The 18,363-nt window shown below is 43.1% G+C and overlaps 1 protein-coding gene across 3 annotated transcripts in view; it reads left to right on the plus strand.

The window, feature by feature from the left end:
* Positions 1–18,363, plus strand: part of MASP1 (mannan binding lectin serine peptidase 1) — a 66,223-nt gene that overhangs the window by 24,157 nt on the left and 23,703 nt on the right. For 2 of the 3 annotated variants that reach the window (XM_036351545.1, XM_036351546.1), the window contains exons 3-10: positions 1,271–1,448; positions 2,457–2,588; positions 4,690–4,886; positions 6,215–6,362; positions 7,619–7,737; positions 8,739–8,817; positions 15,180–15,317; positions 16,139–16,213. In XM_036351545.1, the coding sequence (XP_036207438.1) occupies positions 1,271–1,448; positions 2,457–2,588; positions 4,690–4,886; positions 6,215–6,362; positions 7,619–7,737; positions 8,739–8,817; positions 15,180–15,317; positions 16,139–16,213 (1,066 nt within the window). Of the gene's footprint in view, positions 1–1,270; positions 1,449–2,456; positions 2,589–4,689; positions 4,887–6,214; positions 6,363–7,618; positions 7,738–8,738; positions 8,818–11,471; positions 13,621–15,179; positions 15,318–16,138; positions 16,214–18,363 lie in introns of those variants that run through there. The other variant, XM_036351547.1, reaches the window with a different exon arrangement.

An 18,363-nucleotide genomic window follows, 5' to 3' on the forward strand; every position in this document is an offset into this window, starting at 1 on the left:
GAGAACTTTCCTTTAATGACTTTGAAAGGCAGCAGAAATTATTCTTGGTGAAAGATTTTCTTATGCATCTTGACTAAAATCAGTCTAGAAGTTGCAAGCACAAATAACAGGCTTACAAGAATTGGGAAAGGTGTAAACAATAGAGTGATAGGTAGGCCAAGCATTTGTGGTCAAATAAATAATATCAAATAGCTGCTATACAGTGCTTCCCAAATCAACACACACAATCACTGTTAGGCAACCAGTTTGAGATCTCTGCTTGGGTCTCTGACTCTTCCAATGTAATGAATTCTTTTAGCAAATAGGCAATTTTTACATCTGAGTCTTCGTACAGACATACTTAAAAATATACTATTTCTGGATGATCCCAGTAGTTTTGGTATTAGTAAGACTACCTATTAAATATAGTTCTGATGACATGTCTTTCCTGTTCAAAAGTTTTCAATGTCTTCCCTTTATTCACAAAATTAAGACTCATTATTATGGCATTCAAGGTCAACCATAATCTGATTAAATAAAAATAATCACCCATCTTTCTAAGTGTGTCGCCTACAATCTCCACAGATTACCTGGCTTCTCATTTTTCTCAAAATGGGCCTTGTTCTTTGAGTTCTTGATAACAAATAACTGCTATGTGCCAGGTACTGTTCCATGCACTGAGGACACATCTATAAAGAAAACAAAGTCTTGTTGTCCTGGAGCTTACATTCTAATGGGGATATTTCACCTCCTTCTGAGTGCTTGTTTCCATTAAACCACCTGTCACACTGCATAAGAGCTCTGTGTGTTTTCATCAGTCTTAACATGCACAGCTCTATGTCTTCTTCTTCTCTCATCATCCCCATCACCTATTTTGCCCGGTGTCAGCACACACTGAATGCTCAATGAATGACTTATATTGTATATAAAGTTTATTTTCTTTGGAAATGTGCTAAATTTCTGTTGCATATAAAATCCATCTGTGAGGTGATCGCTTTGTTAATTTTAACATTGCATTATTTTCAACAAAGAAGCCATTTGGTTGTCAACAGGAATAAAAAAGGTCAAGCTACTTCTGATGGATCTAAACAAAATGAATGAAACAGTGATTGGATGGCCACTTTTACTTAAACTGTAATGTGTCTTTCCTTAAATCCCATAATCCCTAATCCCTATCCTTTGGATTTCCCAGGCTGCCTGGTCTACCTCAAGGGAAGCCCCTCCCTCTTTTCTACTGAAGAAGCTAATTTGTGAAGCTGTTCATTTATTCCCTTTCTCTTTGACCTCAAAGGTAGAAACTGAAGACCAGTTGCTGGCAATCTTCTGTGGCAGTGAGAACACAGACACTGAGCATACCCCTGGCCAGGAAATGGTCCTCTCCCCTGGTTCCTTCATGTCCATCACTTTCCAGTCAGATTTCTCTGATGAGGAGCGATTCACAGGCTTCGATGCCCACTACATGGCTGTGGGTAAGTGAGAAGTGGGTGGCTCATCCCCAGGTCTCTGTTCCTCACTAAAGATTAAAAGCACCTCATATTCTCTTCTTTACAATGAACACCTGTACACTCACCACACAGATTCTCCCATGAATGTCTTACTGCATCATTTGCTCTATCACATATCTATCCATCTGCTGACTGGTGACTTGGAGCATCTTTACACATACTTATTGACCATTTATATACCCTTTGGGGGGAAATGTATGTTCAAATTTTTTAAAAACATTGTTATTGATTTCAGAGAGGGAGGGAGAGGGGGAGAGAGATAGAAACATCAAATGATGACAGAGAATCATTGATCAGCTGCCTCCTGCATGTCCCACACTGGGGATTGAGCCCACAACCCAGACGTGTACCCTGACTGGGACTCGAATTGTGACCTTCTGGTTTATTAGTCCATGGTCAACCACTGAGCCATTCTGGCTGAGCCAAATTTTTAAATTAGATTGAGAACATACATCTTTTTTATCTTTATATTTCCGGTGCTTAAGACAGGGCTTGGTCCCTATAAGCAACATAGAGACAGGCAGAATGGAGAAGTTAAGAGCCTATGCTCTGGAACCAGCCTATCTGAATTTGAATGCTGTCTCCACCACTTACTATCTGTGTGACTTGGAGTCAGTTACTTAATGCCTCTAAGTCTCTCAGTCTTATCATCTGTTGAATAAGAATAGTAACAGTCCTGCTTGCTATTATCTCAATTGTTAGAAGATAGTGGCACCACCACAAGTCAGGTTGCTTGGGTTTGAACCTGGCTCTCTGTAATCTTGGGTAAGCCTCTTACCTTTCTGAGTTACAGTTTCCTCCTGTAAACAGAAACATTGGCTACTTCTGGGCTTCATGTGAGGATTAAATGAGGAAATGCAAGTATCTCACAACATAGTGAATAGCCTACACTAAGTGCTCTATAAATGTTAGCTGTTTTTTTCATCATCCCATATGGATTGACTGACTGAGAGGCTATGCCTTCCCCCACAGATGTGGACGAGTGCACAGAGCGGGAGGATGAGGAGCTGTCCTGCGACCATTACTGCCATAACTACATCGGTGGCTACTACTGCTCCTGCCGCTTTGGTTACATCCTCCACACGGACAACAGGACCTGCAGAGGTAGGGCCTAGGGATGATCCTATTCATCACCCTTGTGTGCCACATTTTCCAATTAGATGAGGGAGGCTTAGAAGAAGGACAGTAGGAACAATTAAAAAAAAAGTCAGAGATCTGTGCTTCTAGGTACCACATGGTTGATGCTGTTGAAATGCCCAGCAGCCCTAGCCAGTAGACCATCTTTCTTCCTGGGCAGCATGAATCTCTGCCCTTTTCTCCCTATCTCCTTTCCCTCTGCAGGTAATTGGTCTGCTCAAGAAAAAAAGCTTTCCCAGTCCCCTCTCTTTGAGCCATGAACTAGGCTTCCCCCAGAAGTTCCTTTTGTTCTCTTCCATAGCCCCTAAGTTCCTCTGTGATAAAGAGAACCTTGGTCCAAAGGAAAGAAGAGGGAGGAGAGAGGCAAAGACAGAGAGCAAGAAAACATCTCATTCTTGCTCTCTCTGTTTTAATCTTTCATCAGCATGCCTATTCTGCCATAGTCTCTGGGCTGGGCAGAGGTTGACAAGCAGAAGGGTCAGATACTTTCCATGAGGACCATCTAGCTAATGGGAAACAGCCACAGAGCAAATGGTGAAAAGTAGTCAATGCTGTACAAGTAGTGCGGCCACAGCACGATGAGACCTGAGTCTGCCTGGGGTATGGGCAAACACATCCCAGAAATGGTGGCCCCAACAGACATAAAAGAACAAGGAAAAGGAAAGCATTCCAGGCAGAGAGAACAGCTTCCGGGAACCTGCCTAAGCCCAATAGAATTTGGAATGTTTGGGGAAATACCAATAGATTAGTATGACTACAGGGTAAGGAGCTAGATTTTAGAAAAATCCTTTGGAAGCTGAGTGAGAGATCATTGGAGGAGGACAAGGCTGGAAGTGAGAATTCTTTTTCTTTCTCCTTCAAATGCTTCTACTTGCTTCTAAATAAAATTCCTATATGACTCATCAGTAGAGAAAAGGCACATACAGGAGTTTCATCTCGAGGCTTATATTTTCTATGGTTTCCATTCAGTAAGTTTTTATTGAGTATCTACTATATACTGAGTTCAGTGGAGGCTAAGAATGAGCAAGATTTCTTGATCTCTTTTTCACTTTTACCTGTGCCTCCAGGAACTTTTTAAAACATTATCTTCCTAATCTTCTTAATATCTGTCCCTGCCCATTAAATTTTAATATCACAGATACACTGTATATATTATTTATGTACTATATGCCTAACTATAAAAAGGGTAAGAGTTCCCCCTACCAAGAACTAATTTTAACCCCCTTTGGGGCAATATCATTGCCATGAGAATGTGTGATACAGAAAATAAAAACAGATGGAAATTCAAGTAACCTTGACCTAAACCTTATTCTACAGCTCTGAGTTGTAGACTTTCAAGTTAGTCATGCCCCCTTTTCTGGGACACAGTTTACTCCTTTGCAAATGATCAGGATGAGCTAGTGCTTAGAAAGAATTGACATCAAACTTCTAGGATAGGTCAACTCAAGGACAAAAGTTCAATAGCAAATAAAAGGACCTCAGCAGAGCTAAGCCACGGCCAGGTGCTATGTCCTTGGTGCAGCAGATGAAGTGGGGACAAAGAATCCCTGAGCTCAGGGAACTTACAGTCTAGTGGGGGCAAGAGAATCCACAAACAAATCTATCACATAGTGGCAAGTAGTGGTCAGGAGCATAAAGGGAAACAAAGCAAAGCCAGGGGCTGAAGTGAGGGGGTGTATGAGGGATCAAAACAGGTTTTGAGCAGAGACCTAATGGAGTTCTGGGCTGAGGGGAGAGCAGGACAAAAGCAGTCCAGACACCACCACCTCAACCATTCCATCTCAGAACCTTTCCATCTTAAACCCTGTCTTTCCCTCCTTCCCCCCCAATGCTACGAAATCTGATGAGAAGTATTCTAACACTCACTGCCTTTGAGTCTTGACCCTGAAAATTACTAGTGTGTGACCTTGGATAAATCATTTCCCCCTCATTGAAATTTAGTTTCCCCATTTGTGATAGGGGGATAAGTATTCCTTTCCTGCTAGCCTCTCGGGACAACTGTGAAACCATATAGTAACAGTTAAAAAAGAAGTTTCTGTGACCATTTGCTCTGGTATGTTTCCCATAGTGGAGTGCAGTGACAACCTCTTCACCCAGAGGACTGGCGTGATCACCAGCCCTGACTTCCCCAGCCCTTACCCTAAGAGCTCCGAATGCTTCTATGCGATCAGACTGGAGGAAGGTTTCATGATCAGCTTGCAGTTTGAAGACATTTTCGACATTGAGGATCATCCAGAGGTGCCTTGCCCCTATGACTATATCAAGGTAAGCCTGCAATGGACCTTCGCTCTGGCGATGCTGGAAAATCTTGCTGAATTGAGAAAATGGATAATCTTGCCCTCTACCTTCTCCCAGGATAGGGGGCCAAACAGCTATCTTCCAAAAAATAACTATTTAAAATAACATCTACCAGCTTAATCAGATCCAGTCTAGGGATCTTCCCTGATCCAAAACTAGCCACTTGACCACCTACAAAATCCCTTTTCCCATGTAGCATAACATCATCATGAAGTAACACCTGGAGTGAAGGTCATGAGGACCACCTTAGAATTCTGCCTACCATACATAGTTTCCAGGAGCTCTGCCATGAGCCTTATCCAGGTACTTAATCACTTGGGGCTTTACTTTTCCCGCCTCTCCACAGTAAGGGTGACAAGATGAAGATATCACCCAGGATTGTAGATCCCGGTAATTAAATGAGGCTTAGGAAATTCTCATCCTCAGAGATGGAAGGGAAATAGTTAAATCCATAGGAAAGTCCCAGGACTGGAAGTTGGAAAATCTGGATCAGTGAAGAGTACCTATTCCCTTTCCTCCATCCCATCCCCCTATCCCAGTCCATACCTCATTATCTCCTGGTCAACTGTAAAGCTTCCACCCTTGCCCTACACAACCTGTTCTCCCATAGCATCCAGGCTGATCTTTATAAAAGTCAGATTAGATCAAGGTTGCACCTGGAAGTAAACATAAATTCCTCAGCACAATGTGGCCCTTGCGCCTTTTCAACTTCATGCCATGGTACTCCCTCTGTTGGCCTTGACCTTCACATATGCTGTATTCTCTACCTAGAAAGTATTCTACCCTCTTCCTCCAATGAAAAGCTTCTATTCATTCTATATGTCTCAAATCCAGTATTGCCTACTCAAGGAGGCCTTCCCTGGCCACCTATTTAAAGTTATTATCTATCATATTAATGATGAATTCTATAGGTTACATAGATTTTATTACATAAGTTAGAAATAAAAATCACATATTTATTATCCTCCCCCAACTAGACTGCAAGTTTTTTGAGAGCAGAGGCCTTTTCTATGCTTTGCACAGGACAAGGCCTGTCCCTCTCTGAGGCATAATATGTTCATCTTTGAGCAGAGGATTATTAACATGCCTAGTCCACTGTCAGGACTATTATAAATTGTAAATTGTGGGACTGGAGATGGAGCTATCTGGTGAGTGGTAGCTCCCACTAGATGAGTGAATATTAGGTTTCACATGAATGCTTCCAGAAAACCCCAGGTACAGTGTAGAGGTGGCCCCTGCAGCAGCCACTGCTATTCTGATGTGAACCTCCTTTTTCTTTGTCTTGTCCTTCACAGATTATAGCTGGCCCAAAAGTCTTGGGACCCTTCTGTGGAGAGAAATCCCCAGAACCCATCAATACCCAGACCCACAACGTCTCAATCCGGTTCCGCAGTGACAATTCAGGCGAGAACCGGGGCTGGAAGCTCTCGTACAAGGCAACAGGTAACTTAGTCATTGCGCTCAGCCCTCATGGAGCAGTGGCTGAGGGATGAGGAGGCTCCACCTTGGGATTGTGGTGGGATTACCAGCTCTGCCACTGAGTACACCAAGGCACATTTTCTCTTCTGACTCAGTTTCTCTTCTATAAAATGGGGTGTTCGAACTTGCTGTACTTCAGAATCATATGGGGAGATTTAAAAAACAGAACTTGGTTTTTGAACTGTACCCCCCGACATACACACTGTGATTCATTGGGCCTGGAGAGGACCCTTCCAGCTCCATCCCTCTCCAAGTCTGAGGCTAGAATTTTGTTGTGGGCCTGTAGCTCAAAATGTTCCCTTACAGCAGTTTGGCTCTTTATGTTCCCCCTGGACTGGCAAAGCCCACGGGTTTCATTCTCCCAATACCCCAAGGCAGCCAGTCCTGGCCCAAATATTGATAGAGCCATTTGACCCAAGGTGTATGCAATAACTTGAAAAAGAAGAGGGTGGACATCAGTGACAAGACCACAGCTGGGCATGACTAATTCAATTCATAGACTCCAATATCCTGGCCTGGCCTGCACTATCAAATTTAGTGCCCAGTTCTGTGGAGAAAAGTGAAGAAAATGTTAACAAAAGAGAGTTTGTCCAGGAAAAATTTTCTGGGATAGCCCGAGGCCTGGGAATCCTGTCTGATTTAGTCTTTTGAAAAGAGGGCTCAGAGGCATATGATCACAGACCAACACTTTGAGGCATGGTCTTGGAAAGAAAGAGCCATTGGTGTCATCCTAAGTTCCCCAAGAGGGCAAACTAACTACACCTGATGAGTAAATATTAGAATGGTATAAATTTCAATTGCATATGAAACTACCATTTCTTTAATTAGATGAATTAAGTTTGAAAGGTGAAGGTTTGGGAGGTATGGAGCTCCCTGTCACTGTAGAAATGCAAATAGATGTTTAATGTCTACTATGGATGATGTTATTAAAAAGAAAAAAGCATCCGACCAGGCTTGTACTCAACGGCACTTAATATGCTATCCAATCCTGAGTTTTGATTAAATCACTGGCCAAGCACCTCATTTTACAAATGAGGAAAGAGAGGTCCAAGGACCTGCTCAGGTTCCAGTAAGTTTTCTTCAGGTTTATTAGGTCCAGGCCCCTAACACCCAGTCTTGTGTCTCTCCACCTCCTTCATGCCTGGCAGTCTAGGGACTGGCCTCCGGATGCCATACTTTTCTTTGTTTTCTCACCTGCTATTTTTCCATTGCTTCATCAGGGAAAGAGTGTCCAGGGCTACAACCTCCTGCCCAAGGGAAAATTGAGCCCTTGCAAGCCAAGTATTTCTTCAAAGACCAGGTGCTGGTCAGCTGTGACACAGGCTACAAAGTGTTGAAGGTACAGGATCCTGCCTGGGGAGTGGGAGCCACCAGTAGAGAGAAATTCTCTCGAGAGCCTCCCCGAATAGATGGGCTTCCAGAGCTTTTGATGGTCCCATCATAGCTTTTCTAGATTCCCCATAAATCTCCAAAACACTCCAGAAATCCCAGTCTTCTGAAAATTTAAAGCATGTGTCTCAGACTCTCACTTCTGTAAGTGGCACACAAGTCTTTTACCAGAGTGTGGGCTGGTTTGAATTTCAAAAAATCTAGCTCTACTCATCCCTACAATCAGGACAAACAACCTTAACAAATTTGAGGCTTACTGGGGGAAATGGGGATGGAAAGCAGGGACTTTAGAGGTGGCAGATAGGAACTCGCCCACCCTCTGAAACTATGAGTCTCCTAGGAATCACCTGCTTAACTTAAAAAAACAAGTCCCCTCCTAGGCCCACCTGAGCTTAATGAAAGCAGAATAGGCGGTGCCCAGTGATTGGTTTTCTGTTACGTTGCCCAGGTGAGTTTGATGTGAGCCAAGCTAGTGAACCAGTGCACTGAAGGAATGGTTCTCGAAGTGGGGTCCCCACTGCAGCATCAACTCACTTGTTAAAAATGCAAAGGCTTTGTCCCCAGCAGAATCAGAATCTCTAGGGGCAGAGCCCAGCAATCTGTGCAAGTGCCTTCATGATGCTGATGCTTGCTCAGGTTTGAGAGCCACTGCTCTGAAAAAGGAGTCAAGAGTATAGATTTCCCTTCAGGGGCAGTTGCCCAAACCCCTTCTCACATCCATTTTAGAGATGGCAGATAGGTACCGCTAGGACTCTCTCCAGGGCAGGAATGGGGAATATGAATTCAGCATCTATCTTTTCTTCATCTTCATGCTTGCCCTTGGAGGCTTATGGTTGGAAAACCTCAGATTAGGACACCCAGATTTGTAGTTTGAGCTGCTTGTGCTGAAAAAACACCACCAACCCATACCTGTTTTCCTTCTCCCAACATTTTTGTCATGTTTCTTCCTAGGATAATGTGGAGATGGACACTTTCCAGATTGAGTGCCTGAAGGATGGCTCATGGAGTAACGAGATTCCCATTTGTAAAAGTAAGAAAACAAAATCTGCTTATTATAAAGACTATGAACTCCCCAACACAGGTGGGATTCAAGCAGAGACCACATAGGGGGACCACTTGGTAGGTGCACCTTAAGAGAAAGGGGGCAGGAGGTCAGCAGACACATGAGGGTTGGACAAAAGAAGTATTGATCTTTTAGCAATAAGACAATAGGATTCCAAAAGAAACTTTTTGTGGGTCTTTACTTTCTAAATACGGATTTTACCTCTCCCTGCAGACAGATTGCCAATTTGCTACAGGAATAGCACGTCTCCAGGTTTGAAACTAGCTCTGTTTCAAATAGCTAATTCAGGAAACTATTTTGGCCCCAGTGCCCAGAGCTGAGTGACCTTGCCAGTCCATGTGGCTGTCAGCCATACCCACTAAGTCTTCTGGGACATCTTATGCTTTAGGACTGTGGGGTCAACACAGTGGATGTGTGTGAAGCAGGGGACAGAGTTCTGCACGACCCTTGGGACCCAGAGTTCTTGCCTTGTCTCTGCTCCTAACCCACCCTATGACCATGGACTGGATCCTCCTTCTTAATTGTAAAATAGAGAGTTTGAACTAGTTTTAATATTCTAGAATATGTCCTGGTGGTTCTAACATAATGTATTCCATATAAATAACCTAGTAAGCTTTGCAAAATTACAAAGTTTCAGCCACTACCTCCTCTCCCCCTACCCACATGACTTCAATGCAAGACTTGTAAAGACCACAATTTTAAGACACTCATCTATTGTGACAGAAAAGGAAGGAAAAGGAGACAGGAAGGAAGGGGAGGAGGATTTGCTTTAGAAAGGAGAGGTAAGAAGTCAAGAATTAGGATTAGTCTCGCCTGCCCCTAGTTCATGACTTCATGTAAACTTGGAGTGGTATCCTTGTTTCACTGTCTCCTAAATGGCTCAGATCCATTGGGCTGGCAGATCCACTCCCATTGCCCCAACGGGACACTGTCAGGCTGGGTCTCCCTTGAGGTAAATCCCTAGCAGAACTTTGGAGCAGTGTGTGCTTGTCTTAAATTTTCCTTTCTTTATATAGGATGATGTGGCTGGAGTCAGGCAGGGGTGGGCAAACTTTTTGACTCGAGGGCCACAGTGGGTTCTTAAACTGGACTGGAGGGCCAGAACAAAAGCATGGATGGAGTGTTTGTGTGAACTAATATAAATACAAAGTAAACATCATTACAGAAAAGGGTACAGTCCTTTTTTTTTTTTCAGTTTTATTCATTTCAAATGGGCCGGATCCGGCCCGCAGGCCGTAGTTTGCCCACAGCTGAGTCAGAGCCCAGTATGTGTGTGTGTGTGGGGGGGGGGGGGGGTGGGGGGGGTCGGGAGGAGGAGCAGGAGGTGCATTTTATGGCTTCAAACAACATTTTCTGGATGCCTGGGCAGATGTCTACAGGGAACTCAGATGGAAAAGACAAGAGCCAGACGTGGAGGAACTCTGCTGCCTCCTCCCGCATGTGGCTCATGTGTGCTGCTGTGGCTGAGTTCTACTCAAACACGAGGCTGTTGAGAAGGAGGGGCTAAAGGAGGATGTGGGTAGAGGATGGAATGTGGCTTTGGAGTCAGAAAGTTCTAGATTCAAATCCAGATTCAAACAGTTTCAGGTCCCTAAGCAATTTACTCAGACTCTTTTTGCCTCAGTTTCCTACATTCTTGATTATTCTGAGGATTAGCTGTGTTAATGTACATATCATACAAGGGGAGCACCAGGAATAAAAAAAAGCTCAATAAATGCTTATTTCTTCCCCACCCAACTCCTTCACTAGGAAAAGTTTTGGTTTTTCTCATTTACGCTTGTAGGAAACTTTGATAATAATTTTCTTCCCTGATAAAACACATACATCTTATTGTAACACAAGTGTTGGTAGAGTTAGGCACTATTATATTTGATGGTACTCTTTTATGTGGCTTTTGTTAGTATACAAAAGAATGCCTGTCATTTTGTGCCACAGAAAAGAGGAATTTTTTTGTCCCCCTAATGTGACCTGACTCTCCCAGCACAGCCTGGATTGGGACTATTAAAATCCCTATTTAGACACATAGAACATCCCTGCTAATTCATGAGTAGGTATTTATTGAACATCTCTCTATCCCAGGTATGCGCCAGGTCCTAGGGGAGACACAAAATTGAATAAGTCTGAGAAGTTGAGAGTCCCCAGAGATTGTGAGGAAAGGGGTTGGGAACTAACAGGAAGTGTGTGTGCAGTGAAGAAACCTGCACCAGAACAGGAAGTAAGAATTATGTGTTGTTGACCTGGACCTGCCACCACCTTGCTGTAGTGACCCTGGACAAGTTCTCTTCCACTCGGAATGCCTTCTGTCAAATGGGGCTCTGGGTCAGGTGAATGCAAAGTTTGCTCCGGAGCAGAATATTATAACCTTCATGAGCCAGCATTAATGACTGTGCAAATTCTCTGAATGGTACAAATTCCACAATCCCATACTGTCCTTCACACTGGCTGTACCTAAACTGTGCATTCTTAATCAATTCTGGTGCATTGATTTCTGTATTTCCAGCATGAACTGCTTCTGCTTTGCTTGCTAATTTTTCTCTTTCTTTTCTTTCTCTCTCCATTCCTCTCTCTGCTTCCTTTTTCTGGACCCACTCATCCCTCTTTGATCCTCACCATGGTGACAGAAACTGAAATGGATGTGGAGAGTGAACTCGAGTCAGAGCAAGTGACCCAGTGAATGACGGGACCCCACACATTGCAGACATCCAGGAATGGATCACTTACAAGAGCCTGGGTCCCAGAGCTACTCCACCCGTCCCCACCCTGCCAACACTCCATTCCCTGTTTCATTGTGGATCAGAAAGGATGCTAAACAAGGCAACACAGTCTCAAAGAATTGAAATTCCTGCCTGTATGAAAACAATTCTCATTTTGAGGGTTCACCCATTATTAAGACATTACTCTAGAAAATAATAATAAAAAAAAAAAACAATGGGAGACTTATCACCTCTAAGTGGACCATATTCTTCTCAAAGGAAAAATGACTTTGGTCCTAAAGACACAAGAGTTAATAATATACAGTCCCATGGCCTTAGGTTGACCAGGTCAAAGTGGGCTCTGGTTTCCAATCCACTCTACACTTCAAATTTAAATGGGTCAGAATGCCTGTGACTTTATGACTTCAATATTTTTACTTGTTGTTACTTTCTTAACATGAGTAGGTGGAACTAGGAATAACTCCTATAGCCTGGATTTTTAGGGAATCTAGATATATCTTCATGCCTAAAATCTTCCCTCCCACCTATACCTAACACAGGGCTAAGATTCCATCATTGAGAGTTTTTTCTTCTGGGGCTTACACATTTTGAATTTCTGAAAATTTACTGATTAAAGTTTTGCAAAAGATAGGGATCACATTGAAAGCAGTAGTCGTCAGCTCTGGTGCCGTTGGATATCCGGGGGTCAATTGTAAGTAGTGATAAGGGCTGTGGAGTGCAGCCAGCATACTGGAAATCTCTGCTTCTGCCTGAACAAAATCTGGACACACATATCAGAGAAGCCTTGCATTACATTGTGACTACTGGTCAGTATGGTGAGGAAATGGCCTCTGGAGGAGGGCAGAATCTTGCAAGGGTAGACAAGGAGCTGTCCGGATGCTCCTAAGATAGGACATGGGATGGTCACTAAATACTATTGAATCAGTATTTTTAAGTCCCAAAGGTATAATAGATATGGTACTCAGTGTGATAAAGGAAATTATAATTTAGGCAGGAGGTTTGAAATGGGCCCAAATAATTGTAATAACAGGCAACATAAGATGCATACATCAGAGAGAGGTCAATAAATAAAGCTCCGCAAAGAGAAATATGGAACCAGCCTTATCTGATTAGAAGAATAAGAAAAGTTTTTCAAGAAAAAGCCACATTTAAGGCCTTGAGGTGGTCAGGGCATGGATACACAGGGTTTCCCATGAGGGGAAAGTAGCAGGGGGAGAGAGTGGCACAAGAAGAGATCTGTGATGCTGGAGCATAAGTCCATGGAGGGGAAGGATGGAGGTGAGGCTGAGTGGAAGGGGGCCATCCCTGGGCCAACTCTGAGTTCTCTAAGAAGCCCCCAAATTGTGGCAAAGCATGCTCAATATGGCTTGTCAAGAAATACATGGGTGATACATCCCATTCCAGAGGGATGAGATGTGAAAGGGAGTACAAGGGAATGGAGGAGAGTGTGAAAGTGGCCAGAGGAATCTTTAGAGAAAAGGATGAGACTCCCCTAAACAAACAAGACAGACTAGTTAAGGAAGCACAGTCTGGATGCAGCATCTTTGATGGTACCAGGCAGAGCTGCTCAAGGCCTCTCAAAAAGGGAAGTTGTCCCCAGGCCACCATAGCCTTGGGAAGAAGGCATACCCCTTTCCTGCTCACTCTACCCAAGCTGAAGTGATTTCCACTTTCCACTATGTATCACCTCCTCCATATGTTTGTAGGAACAGCTTTAGCAAGTGGGCAAAGTTACTTCTCTAGAGTAATGTGAAAGCAGGTCCTCCACCCAGAAAACATCTCACCAGTGCTGGCTATGTCACATAGCTTGACCATCTCACACCATGTCTAAGACCAACCCTGGAATTCCTCCACCTGGAATTAGGTATCAGGTCTTGAGGATACCTTAGGTAAAATCAACTGCTAGATTGAAATTAAGGGAGACAAGAGTCATACCAAGATCCAGGCACCAATCAATGGCATTTCCTAAAAAAGGGAGAAAAATGTGCTTTGAGACTCAGCTGGATAATGCATTGAAAACTGTTGATAGCTTTCAATAATAAATATTATCACCTCTTGTCGTCCTAGTGCTGATCTTCACATGCTCTCCTCACAGAGTAGACAAGTGTGTCTACTTTGAGTGATCAAAACAAATGGGAATGATTTGTCCAGGTGGGGGGTCGGATGCCAGAACAAAACACTAACCAGTTCTGGCCTTTGCCATCCTTTTGGGTAGAATGGACCTACATTTATTCCCATTATTCATCCTCTGCTCCATCCCAGAGGGTCTTGGAGTTAGTTATATTTAAGTTTGACAACTCCTTGTTCAATCAAACAGATGAATTTGGAGTCCTAAACTTAAAAGTCACAGTATCTGAGTAGCATCTCAGGGGTAAATTGCCCCCTTTCTGTTTCCCAAGGTGAGCAGGTAAAATTCAGGAAGAGAGAAACTCTGGAAATTCTACCAGGACCTTGGGATGAAGTCCTCTGAAATTATCAGAAGGTTGACAATCAATATCCATCATTACCCAGCTAATACTGATTATAGGCAGTTTTAACTAGAAAACAGATCCTTCAGAACTGTCATTTTGGTTTATTTAAAAGAAAAACTGAGTTAAGGTCAGGTCTAGTTCCCTGATCATAACTCACTGTGTGACCTTAGCCAGTTAAGTCTCCGGTCTGAGCTCATCTGTAAAGTAAAGTTAACCTTCTTGACACCTACCTTAGCAGTCCTTTGCAACTGTGAACTTCTGTGATTCCTCTATGATTCTTCAACTCTGGTAAAGGTTGTTAGACCTCAGGTTAGGATTTCCTTAGGAATGAGCACCACCCCCTAACGAAAGAAACATTGACAATTTGGATCCTCAGCCACTGACCTGGCTCCTGGCAGACTCATAATGGACTCTATCCATACTGGAAACTTGCCTGAGACCTGGTTGGACTGGAAATCTCCCCTGAGGAGCAAACATCTTTGGTCTTATCCTATAGCCAACCTCAATGTCCAGCCACCAATAATTGGGAAAAGTAAGCAGGTGAAGACTAAAAGTTAGTCTACCCTGACCCCCACCTCCTGACTTTTGTGTCTACAGAGAGCCAGCATGGTGGGGCTTTATTGCATTTCTTTCTGTTTTCCTTTTATTTATTGATTTATTTATTTATTTATTTATTTATTTATTTATTTTGCTGAGCTCCAATATGAGCACATTAACGGCTCTTACTCAGCATGTGGTTAGGTCTGGAAGAACTGAATATCCTTTGGTTCTTCTCAGCTGGAATTTTTTGCTGAGCCATGGGCTTCAAGCTTGGATAGAAGAGGCTAAGAGGATTGTACAATAAATCTGGAAGCCAAGGAAAGAGGCCTGGTAGGGAAGAGATGGGTCTGCTTAAATCTTAGCAGACCTGCCCTTGCCCTGAAATTGAGATTAGGCTAGGTGAGTTGACCACACAATAGATGGGAGAGACCCCAAAAGCAAGGCCACTGGTGATTTCATGGGTTGTGCCCTCCACAATCCCCTGGGGCATCATTCTCAGACTATAACATGACTTACCGAAGATATGTGCAGTGCACAACATGCCAGATGGCCCCAAGAAGAAGAGCAAAAGATAATTGAGGGATCTTACTCTCTTCTGTCTCAGTTGCAGACTGTGGTGCCCCAGCAGAGCTGGAACATGGACTGGTTACCTTCTCCACAAGAAATAACCTGACCACATACAAATCTGAGATCAGATACTCCTGCCAGCAGCCCTACTATAAGATGTACAACAATATCACAGGTGAGCCCTGCATACTAAATCAGCCCCCTCCCACCTCACACCCTCTGGGTTTCAGGGTTAGGTTGGAGGCTGAAACAGCCAATCAGTTGGCTACAGTTTGGCAAGATTGGGAAAGAAAATATTTGGAGACATGCCTTGCCTCTCCCTGGCTCAAGGCCTGCATACATCCACACTCACCGCCTCCCACAGAGAAAGAACCCTCAGGGACATGAGGCTGATCAGTTCTGATTCTGCCAAACTTGGAGTTAGGGTTAGGGTTAGCACTAAGAAAATTCTCCTAATTTCTTAAAGCCTCCAAGTTCTCACTTTAAAAAGGGAGCAGTGATGGAGCTCACAGAGCTACTGTAAGATGCAGATGAGATGGTAGACATGAGTGTGATTCATTAAAGGGTTTGTTAAGTGGAGAAGGAAGAGAAGGGCAAGTGTGCCACAGAGCACTCTGTGAACCAAGGCTTGTGTGACTAATGATAAGTGCCTGCCAGGAGCTAGGCAGGGCTGGGCGGGGAAGGAGCGGCCCCCAGACAGGTGTGAGTCAGATTGCACAGAGCCTTGGACACCATGCTGAGACATGTGGTATTTGTTTTTGAGGGCAATGAGGAGCTATTGGTGATATTGAGCAGAGGAGGGGCATGGTGAGATCCTCATTTTAGAAAGAGCCTTCAGGTTGCAGAGAGGATTGGCTCAGGGGGAATGACATCAGAAAGATAATTTGGAAGACTCAAATGATCCACAGTAGAGGAATTAAGAACCAAGATCCACTTTCCATGTACTTTAAATTGATCATTTTCTCCCTTTTCTTCAATCTTTCCTCACTCTCCCAGGTATATATACCTGTTCTGCCCAAGGAGTCTGGATGAATGAAGTACTGGGGAGAAGCCAGCCCACCTGCCTGCCAGGTACACCCTTAAGTCCTCTGCTTCAACGTCTCCTATTCAAGGCCTTAGGGCCACAGGAGTTCTGGCTGTTAATGGAGGGGGAAGTTGAGGGCATGATGCTTTGATTGCTTTTTAAGATACCTTCAGAGGTTCAAAGGTCAGAGAAATCCAGCCTCACACCTTCTCAAACCAAATAGCCTCTATAGTTCTATATTTACATGTTCTATCAGGCCAGGAGCCTTTCTGTCTCCTTTCTCTGTAGTTTTTGCTCCCTTGATACCAGGTTTTTTAGCCTATGCAGTGGGTATGTGTCAGGAAAATCAAGAAAGTGGACACCCCATCCTCAATCACTCACTATGCTATAGAGGAAACAAACAACATCAGACAAAGAACTATAGGACAGAGTAAGTTATTTCAAAGATCAATGTGTTCAAGTTTTACTGACTGCTGCTTCCCTGTAGCTCACCTACTGACCCACTTTAAAATGAATAAAAGACTTGTAGTAGCAGGAAGTGTCAATGTGCAGTTATGGATTTAGGGTATATTTTGTGGACACTTGTGTTAGCATTAAAAGTATAGATGATTTGCATCATAATCATGTCATATATATATATATTAAAATCAATTTAGTAGAAAATTATAGCCCTAAATGTAGGGTTAAACAAATAACCCACAAAATTATATTTAATATTCACAACAGAAATTTATGCTTTAAAAAAAGGCAAGAATAGCAGTAATTGAAAGACAAAACCATTCAAGACAGCACTGAGGAGCAGTCCTGATTCTGGCTGCACATTCCTCCAGCAATAGGAGTTCCAGAGTGTGGTGAAGTGTTGTGTAGCATCTGTATTTTATTGAACCAGAGTGTTAGGGAGATGGAGGTAGTGTTATTATTTGATTTTTTTACACTTTAGTAACCCTCAATAACACTCAGTAGGCTTCTAGATGTTAGATTAGACATTAAAATGGAAAAGCTATGGAGTTGTCTACCATTAGCCTTAAGAACTGAAGAAAGTGTCATCATTTGGGGATCAGTTTCAGCCAACGCTGAGGAGCTATGAGATCCCAAAGAAAGAGGAAGTCAGTGCCTGTGGTTGTCTGGGAGTAGAGGGGTGAGGGCTGGTTAGGAAGACTTCACTTAGGAGGGCTTTATGCTTAGAAAGAATTCTTGAGGAAGTAAAAAAGGGAAAGGTCAACCCATTCACACTCTACTAATCCCCATAAACTTGCTTAGGCTTAGAAAGACACCCAAGACTTTACACTGTTGGCAAAGTCTCAGTGAAAATGGGAAATGGTGGAGCTGTGATAAACTGGAAGGTCAAATCCCTACTTTGCTAAAATACTATGTGGGCCAAAGAAAACAGCACTGCAGGTGGATTCCATCCTGGGCAGCCATGTTATGACCTCTGGAAGGGGAAGAGACCCTGAGCTGCGAGTCAGGGGCTTGGATCCTAGTTCTGGTATTGTCATGTCCTAATTGTGATCTTTGGTAAGTAATATCTCTGGGACTAGGATTCCATACCTCAGAAATGAGGGAGCAAACCCATGTGATCCATGACATTCTATAACTTTTATAGTCATCATCCCCTATATTTATACAAAGCATCTTGGATACAATGAGTCATAAAATTATTTTAACACTTGATGTTTGGCAGAACCATGGTGTATCATTGGGCCAGATTAGAGATTTATAAATTCTCTCCTCCTAAAACACTGAGATTGAACCCAGAAGCAAGCCAGAATAGGGAAAACAATTTCATCAAGTGTCATAATATCCACCTTTCCACAAAAACTGATAAGCAAATATTATTTTCCCCTTATTTTACAGATGAGAAAACTAAGAATCAGTTCAGTATAGTTTATCCAAAACTACCCACAGAAAGTTAGGGGCAGAGCTGGAAGGTGAACCCAAGACTTTTGATAACACAGCATTCTGAGCACTTCTTGATTCTGATTATATTTTATGCCATCTTTATGAACCTAATATCACATTTTTGTTTTGAAAGCACTCTCTAAGTTCCTTCAGTCTTCTAAGGCTCAAGTCTGGCTGCAGCACAGCTGAGGCTATAGTATTTCTTTTCTTTTTTAAAAAAAATTTTTTATTGATTTCAGAGAGGAAGGAAGAGAGAAAGAGAGAATCAAGAGAGAATCATTGATCAGCTGCCTTCTGC

The sequence above is a fragment of the Myotis myotis genome, unplaced genomic scaffold, assembly GCF_014108235.1.
Source record: "Myotis myotis isolate mMyoMyo1 unplaced genomic scaffold, mMyoMyo1.p scaffold_m19_p_2, whole genome shotgun sequence".
Classification (NCBI taxonomy): Eukaryota; Metazoa; Chordata; class Mammalia; order Chiroptera; family Vespertilionidae; genus Myotis; species Myotis myotis.